This window comes from Dendronephthya gigantea, unplaced genomic scaffold, assembly GCF_004324835.1.
Source record: "Dendronephthya gigantea isolate DGI-Jeju-01 unplaced genomic scaffold, DenGig_1.0 000159F, whole genome shotgun sequence".
Lineage (NCBI taxonomy): Eukaryota > Metazoa > Cnidaria > Anthozoa > Malacalcyonacea > Nephtheidae > Dendronephthya > Dendronephthya gigantea.
The window spans coordinates 412,504-421,382 of record NW_021163169.1 but is presented as its reverse complement, the minus strand read 5'-3'; the positions used below and the strand labels follow the sequence as shown (position 1 = coordinate 421,382).

Here is an 8,879-nt window from a genome sequence, read left to right as displayed (position 1 = left end):
ATTAAAATAAATTAATTGCTTTTCCTGACTTGTATTAAAACATGACAGGAAAACCCCTGATAATATACGATTTTCAAATCGAGAAAAGACTTAAAAAGAGTGTGTAAAACGTATAATATTTCACAACAATAGGCAATAATTGTAATATTATTAACCGGTCAGGTAACTCAGGTTATTCTTCAGTTCAACCGCTTCATGATCATATAATATCAATGGTACAGCAAATCGTGAATTAGCCAATTAGGGCCTATTATTTCGTGAATAAATTCATGGTTTACACAGTCTATCAGTAAACAATAAAACTTTAGCATATAGCTGGACCAAATATACACGCTATTCGCCAAAGGCGAGGTGAAAATCACTTGATAAAAACCTCGACTTTGTTCTCGCCAATGTATATTATTCAGTGGACTGTTTTATTCAGTAAAGAAAGAGAAATTGTCCGCTTTAGAGTTTAGTTCTTCCTACATATTAATTGTTTCGAAAGGAGACTTCGTACCCAGCGCACACAACATTCCATCAATCTAAATTATGACTATGTTTCTATTTCCGCATACCTATAAAAGATTATATGAATATACAGAGTAAATTAAAATAAATTAATTGCTTTTCCTGATTTGCATTAAAACATGACAGGGAAAACCCCTGACGATATACGATTTTCAAATTACGTCATGTTTCTAAAATAATCAAAAAAATAATGCAATGATGTGTGTATGCTAAAAATGTGACAAATTTTTATTGACAATTTAATTCTTTATTGGCGATTTTTCAAAACTGGAAAATCGCGTCGCATTGGCACAAAATCCACATCACGGCATGTCATTTATTAACCTGGCAGGCAAAAGTGCAAATAGATTTTAAATAATAAACTTTAATAGACCTTAATTAAACCTTAACTATTAATAAAATCTTGTAAACGCTGGTAACGTTGCTATAGGATGCGAGGGTAGATCCGACTACCTTTTTCACCAGAAGTATGGGAAAATAGCGTTACTGCGTAAAACCTCTTCTGACTTCCGCATATTTTTCTCTTTCGTAGAAACCTGGCACCGTCTAACATACTGTAAGGGGAAGGGAGAGGAAAGATAAGAGATGAACATTAATAAAGAAAAGTAACAAGTTAATAGCGATTTTAAGATTTTGTAACAAATAACTGATAGTATGTTGTCAAAGATTCTAGTTTAAAATTTAAAAAAAATGACAGCAACTGAAATTTCCCCATAAAATGAGCTCGTCACACGTCAGATGTGTGTTGAAGAAACAATTTGCTCATTAATCACTTGGACTTATGGACGTCAACGTCAATAGCGTATAATATATTAACTGATTGAATGAAAAGCTCATTTCACTCAAGATGGCTGACTACTTGTGCGATGCATTATCATGCATTGAAAGAGCCCACGTTAAACACAGGTCACAGCGGCTTCTGCACATTATCGATTCTGCTCAAAACATTGGGCGACATCATTATTTAGAAATCGCCCAAATTTCGCATCTTTTGATTTTCTTTGAACATAAACTCTATCTTTTATTCATTTAGAAATACAGTTAACTGAAATAGTAATAAAGATCACGATAGGACAGGATATTTTAAGAGTATCGCGATTCAATTTGTAAACAAAGCGTTTGTCTACATTATATATACCGACTGTAACCCGCCTTTAAGGTGACTGTGTTATAGTTTTGAGTTGAGTGGGTCAGACAAATCTGAATTGGGGTTGTGAGTTTACGTGCAGTGGAGATTGGAAATCTTTATGGGAGATCTTAATGAAATCTGAAACTAAAACTAAAGTCTGAAGTTTGAGTTCAGTTTATGTAGCTTGCATGCAGTGTATTATTGAATTATGTAGCGGTGCATGATGTGTTATCCTGTTTTGAAAAACTTAGGGCCGGGATACCAGCCCAAAGTAACTGATCTTACTGAATATTTTCTCTGAAAAATATATAAATAACGCGAGAATGAAATAAAAACTTTAGTTATTACTGTTTTACCGTTGAACTTATAGAGTTTTCTATCAGTCTATTGTTTCATTGTTTACTTGTATTGTTCATTTGTTCTCTGTGATCTATACATAAATATATGCAAAGTCTTTCTCGAAAGAAAGTCATAAAGTAATAATAAAAGTTAACTTTGACTAAACTCATTTATCCTGTTTTAAAAATTTCCAGGGATGCAAACTTAAATGTTTCCGTAATCGATCCTTAAAATTTTTTTCAAAAAAATATATAAAAAACGCGAGAATTAAACAAAAAGTTTTACTAATTAGGGTTTTAACTCTGAGCTAAGAAAAGGGGTCTGTTGGCTTATTCTATTGTTTTATTGTTCTATTGTATCATTCTCTATAATTTATGAATGCATGTGCAAAACGTTTTTCGTCGCTTTTCTTAGCAAACTAATTCTCATTCACGACAACTCAAAAAGTAATAAAGCTAATTTGATAAAATTTTCATGATTGACTTTAAAGACAATTGGCTCGGACGTGAACCTAAAAGTGTTGTATTCCATTCAGTCGGAGTAAAATAGGGACTGTTTATTTAAGATAGATCGTAGAAGTTCTATATTATTTATAGGCTATAAAACGTTTAATACTGAAAGGTTGAGCTCCGTGGTGAAAATATTTAGAACTATATGTAAAACTATATAATTCTAGCGTTAAAACCTAGTTTGTTATCGTGTTCAAAATAATCGTTACTTTCCAACATTGAATATGTTTGCTCTGGGTAACTATAGTGATTGAAGATTCTTACAAGCCTTTTTTTCACTCAGAGCAATTTGGCTTGTAATATTATGTCATGAATATATTTTTATGTTATTCAAAATAAAAAAAACTTTTTTCATGTATAATAGCTAGACTACCTTAAAGCAATTTTAACGTTTTAGGCGTCGTGGGTAGTGTCGCAGCTCCTGACTTAAGCTGATTTTCATTTACTGAACTTTACAATACATTTCTGTTTCAATCGAATAGCATAGGTTCGTTCTTTAGAAAGCATATTAGAAAAGCATTATCCAAGTTGGACAAAAGCTTCCGAGAGCTGCGACATATCCCTGCAGGCGTCACGGGTTGTTACATAGTTATGCACAAGGTCTATTGTTCACGATCATTCTTATTTATTTAAGAGTAGTTTTAAGGGGTCCACTACTGATGAAATCAGATAAACTAAAATCTAGGTAAGTGATATTGAGTAAAAAAGTGTTATATAAAATGTATACCCTTACCATAATTACGAACACTAGACACACATAAGAATAGGGACAAGCACAACCCCGCCTGCATGCAGGGAATTTAGGTTTTAGCAGTCACGGTGAAAAATTCAAAATTTCCCACCGTGACTACGAAGACCAGAATTCCTTGCGGGTGTCACCGCCTGTTACGTCATTTAGCAGAAGGTCTTTTGAGTGTTCCGATGAGGTATATTGGGCTGATTTCTGCGTGCCTCGCAAGTGATTTGCAATTTGTATTGTCTAACTTAAACTATATGAAGGAGAACAAAACTGCCATGGATAAAATGCAGGTTGGAACTGATCAGTAAACGCTGGCTATGCAATCCTTCTTCCCCTGGGACGAGAGCGCCCGGAATAATGTTTCACTTTCGTGAATAATTCTAGGGATATTTGTATAAAGAGATAACTAACTTTATACACTGTTAAAGTTGCAGAATTGTGCTGTCCAGTGGTTGATTGTATCAAGCCCATTTAGTTTAAACGGTGGATAAGTTCAAAATACTGCAAGTCTGTCGTTTAATTCCACAAGCGAACTAATTATTTTTTTACCTTGATACAAAAATGCTGTTTACAACTACATATATTCAGTGCATAATATTCAAGTTGACTCATTGAATTCAAGAGATTTGAGTGTTATTTAATTTTTACTTATCCACCGTTTAAGCTAAACGGGCTTGATACAACCGGCTCCAGTGGCGTAACTAGAACGATAATGAGTTGAATATTCAAATGTTCAGTTCTGCCCGACGGATTTCTATTGTAAGCTATGAAATCCGCCGGGCAGAACTGAACATATGAATATATGAATATAAGAATATCCAACCCCTCCCCATGCATTCACCACATTACAAAGATATTGTGATAATCACGACATTACAAAGATTTTGTTGCAAGCGGATCAGGTACCGTGAAAACAGAGCCTACTAACAACCATTAAATCAGTGGAATGTTGCAAACAAAGAAGCATGCATAATTAGACTTAATCTTGACTATTTGTAAAGCGTTCACGCGTAAACGAACACTGTTGCCAATATTTGCACTCACATTATATCAGTGATGGAGATGTTTTCTATCAAATCGCTGGCTTTGAAATGGTTTTATTTCAGTTGTGTCGGAAGCGTATCTTTGTACGCAGAATTTTGTCATCTTTGGTTCAAGCAACTTGGATTTAGTCCTAAACAAATTGGCTTCACAACTCTCATGGGTGGTCAGCACTTTTTGGTTTTGTTTATTCTCCTCCTCGCCGACAAATTTCGTGCAAGAAAGGCTGTTTCTTTCATGGCAATTATTGGTGTTACTCTGACTGGTTTTATGCCTCTTCTGCCATTGGTTGTATCATTACCAACGTGCTTTACCGAACGGAATCAAATTTCTCGTTATCGCTTTGATTCAGGGTTTGTAATATTTAACAACGGTTCAATGCATTCAGGATCAAATATGACTAATTCATCACCTCAAAATTCAATTGAAGAGGCTTCAAAAATGGCACAAAGCGTACCGTGGTTAAGTAAACTTTTTATTCTGATGACTGTGTCCAGATCACTTAACGTCATGTTTGACACCGTTGCCGCTTCTTTAGGAAACCTTGCTGTTGTAACTTATCTGAAGGAACGAAGCTCTAATTACGGCGCTTATTTTATGTGGTACAATATTGGTGGTGCTGTTTCAATTTTCACAGTAGCTTTTCTCTCCTGGAGCACCAGAATAACAGTCTGCGGGATTGAGGATTATGGTTATAGTTTGGCATTTATAGTTGCTGCTTGCATGGCGTTATTCTCAATGGTTTCTCTACCGTGGTTTGAGTTCGAGTATGATCAGACTAAAACCATCAACTGGGCAGATTTAAAATCTCATTTGTTTAATTTTCATTATGTTTTCATGTTCCTGATAATATTTTACGCCGGCTTATGTTGCTCGTTTCAAATTTACTGGGAGTTTTGGTATTTGGATGGGTTGCAGGCCAGTCCATTATTGATGGGGGGAGCTGCTTTAATAAGACGGCCATTACTAGCGCTTTCAGCTTTCGTGTCAGGAAATTTTATACGAAAAATTGGTGAATTAAAGACGGTATCTTTGGGATTGCTTCTTTATTCACTGTCATTTCTTGCTCTTTCTTTCACACGGATACCTTGGTTTGTTATTGGCATAGATATATTCCAAGCGGCTGCTTATGGATTAATTCTGTGTTCTATGACGGTGCACTTTTCAAAAGCAGGATCCAAAGAAAATTCCGGATTCATCCTGGGTAAAAACCATTAATGTTTAAAAATTTTGAGTTACCCACAATTTGTGCCAATATTATGTTTTGGGAGATTATGTTATTATTGATCATATCATTATTACAACGATTGCTATTGAATGAAAATAAAATTATGCTCCATCATGGCTGCTATAAATATCTAGCGCAAAGCACTCTACAGTCAGTTGACGATAGACCAATTGCGAAACTTTGTAACCGCGCCTTCGTGCAACATGGAAACGAGGCTTATTATGCAAAAAACAATATTTGTATTTTTTTGCAGTACAAAGCTATTCGCCGAGTTATATGCCGTTTTTCGCCTTTGTTTTACATATTTTTCGATTCCTTTCAGCTTGGTTTCATCGTTGTTATCATAGTTTACAGGTTAAGAAGTTTTGCCCTTCAATTAAGGCGTTTTTGTGGTGTTTTCATTAATCTTTTCGGCTGCTTTCGTCGGGGAAGTATGGAAAAGGCCGACACAAACTCAGGTAAAACTTTGGTTTTTCCAAACTATTTCGTATCAAGTTTTGAAAATGCATTTCATTTTTCTCCCTCTTATTTGTGCAAAATTTGGCGATATATATTTGGTGCAAAATCTATGTTTTTTTATGTCAAAAATTATTGAAAAGTGACAGTCAGATTATATAATTTTCAAACCTGATGACTGAAATGGCTTCATTTATTCAAATTTATTCACAAATATCACTGTATTTTTTTTCTTTATACCACAGTAATACTGTTAAAATGGTCAAAAGTAACTGACTGAATGTTTTTGTTTATTTTCGTTTTAATAAAGTACAGACGATGCATAGCTTGCATGCTGGCCTGAAGGTCGAATTTTATAAAAGTCGAATTCGAATGCATCTGAGTTTGCATCTGAATTCTGCATTTGTGTTAGTACAAAACACTATTCTTTCTATCTACTACCATGCAATAGATGTTTAATAAGGGTGAACCAGGAATACTTGAAAAGGAAAGGATTCCGTTCACCATCGTAAACGGAAAAACACTTGCGAACTCCAGTTTAAATATTTTTCGCTTTCGGCTTTGCCATCATGTAAAGGTGTATCTTAAAAAACGCTGCAGCTCGCATTGTGGCTACCTTTATAGTATGTTATTGCGGGAAAAGGAATATTCAAATGGCAATTCAAAATAGACAATGATATTATGTCTTGGTTATAAGTATTTTACTATCCATGTCATGCATGTGTGCCAAGTTGAAGAGTTGTTTTGCTTTTCAGTCGGCATCACATCACATGTACTGTAGTCTATATACACAGGGAAAATAAACATAAAACTCCGTTGCTTATTTTATCTCTTATAGTTTCTGTCAACAGATTTCTACTATTTTTTTTGCTGAGCTGTAAAATTGCTGTCAAATTACATCTTATCGATCGATGAAATTGGTATAAAAATATTTTAGATGAGAAATGTGAACATGGTGGTTTGTTCGATCGTGACTTTTCAATAATTTTTGACATAAAAAACATAGATTTTGCACCAAATATATATCGCCAAATTTTGCACAAATAAGAGGGAAAAAATGAAATACATTTTCAAAACTTGAGACGAAATAGTTTGGAAAAACTAAATTTTTACCTCAGTTTGTGTCGGCCTTTTCTATATTTCCCCGACGAAAGCAGCCGAAAAGATTAATGAAAACACCACAAAAACGCCTTAATTGAAAGGCAAAACTTCCTAATCTGTAAACTATGATAACAACGATGAAACCAAGCTGAAAGGAATCGAAAAATATGTAAAACAAAGGCGAAAAACGGCATATAACTCGGCGAATAGCTTTGTAGTGCAAAAAATCCAAATATTGTTTTTTGCATAATAAGCCTCGTTTCCATGTTGAGCGAAGGCGCGGTTACTAAGTTTCGCAATTGGTCTATTGTATATATATTTAGGTCAAATCAGTGGCGTAGCCAGTCTTACGATTTTGTCCCGCTATGTAAATTTGGAGTTATGAAAATTATTCATTTCTCTAAAAAATTATTGTTTTCACAGTCAATGGAGACCAAAATATTAGCATAGCGGGAAAAATCGTCAGGCTTGCTACGCTACTGAATAAAAATGGTGTTTTAATTCCGACTGTTAAAATTGAGCTTGAGACATTTTCTATCGTTTTAGGTCTCGTTGAAATAAATTTTGCCATTGGATTTGACGCTGGTGCTTTGACACTTATGGGAGTTCTTTTCGATGATCTTGGCACACGGATGACGTTACTTATCTACAGCTTGACAACCTGTCTCGTCCTTTTTTTATTTGTTTTTCACATCTATTTTTCAAAACATGTTCATGGTTATGAAAAACTGAAGCAAACAACCGATGATTAATCAATCTTCGCTATTAATAATCTTGACATTAAGTTAACATTAATTAACATTGCATGCGTCGGTTTCGTCCGCGTGAGTGAAACACACTTTGTTATTTAGGCCCATAACGGTCGAATGCGTAGATTTTCAAAGGCCGTTTCGCCGGCGCGGGCGAATTAAATGTAATGGTAAACAGCCTCAAGACCCAGACAGACAGCACGCTATTTGGGAGCGATTTTTCCAAGATTTTTTAATTTCTTTACGTAACGACAATTGTATTTTGACTGCTCTGGCGTCCGTAGATTCTAAATTTTGTTCCAGAATTTAATTTATATGCTTCTGAAACCAGAAAATTCGCGTCGCGTTCCGGCATCGCGTCTGGTCTGTGTTGACCTTCAAGGCTGGCTTTCCATTTACAGAGAAATTGTTCGCAGAGCGAAATATTTGCATATCTTCTTTATTATTATTCATAAGAAAGTGTAATTTGCATTTGATTTGGTATAATGTATAATTTTGAGCGGAGTGTTTTATTCAGTTATAAAGAAAGAAAAATTACTAAAGCTTGTCTGTAGACGTTCGAGACATAATCGAGCGAAGGGTCGCTTGCCTTGTCGACAGAGGTACTTGGGCAGTTGGGCGAACTTGCACTGGCGCACCGTTCGATCTTTGGGCGTTTTAATTCGCATGCAAAAAGATATCTCGAACGAGAATTCATACTAGTAAATGCATCTTGGTTCGAAGGTATGCGCGGGCAGCAGATTTGGGAATAAGAGAATGCTCGAAGCCCAATTTTAATACTAAGAGTCGGGATCTTCGAAAGCTATAGATCTTGTATGTCTGAAAGGTCAATGATAATCTATCTGACTTTATATAAAATGGAATGAACAATTAATATTCATGCGGTTAATCGTTCGTCTTGTATGTAAATATCTCAAAAGGTTGAATAACATAATTATATAACTACTCGTCAACGGTTTCATATCAAACGTAGTATTTAATTTTGAACGGTAATTATCGATTTTTTATTTTTCCGTATAATTTTTCTATAAATGGGAGTGCAGAGTAATATTCGTTGCTGAGAACGCAGGAAATTCCA

The 8,879-nt window shown here is 34.9% G+C and overlaps 1 protein-coding gene across 1 annotated transcript; it reads left to right on the top strand.

The window, feature by feature from the left end:
* Positions 1 to 4,066: 4,066 nt before the first annotated feature.
* On the top strand, positions 4,067 to 8,005 carry LOC114537529. Its single transcript, XM_028558577.1, has 2 exons — positions 4,067 to 5,471; positions 7,599 to 8,005. Exons 1-2 carry the CDS (start codon positions 4,283 to 4,285, stop codon positions 7,802 to 7,804), a joined length of 1,395 nt encoding a protein of 464 aa, XP_028414378.1. The 5' UTR covers positions 4,067 to 4,282; the 3' UTR covers positions 7,805 to 8,005.
* The last annotated feature ends 874 nt before the right edge of the window (positions 8,006 to 8,879 follow it).

Coding starts and splice junctions, on each gene's coding strand:
- LOC114537529 (XM_028558577.1), top strand. CDS start 4,283: ATGGAGATGTTTTCTATCAAATCGCTGGCTTTGAAATGGTTTTATTTC. Junction 5,472..7,598: donor AAATTCCGGATTCATCCTGG/GTAAAAACCATT, acceptor CTATCGTTTTAG/GTCTCGTTGAAATAAATTTT.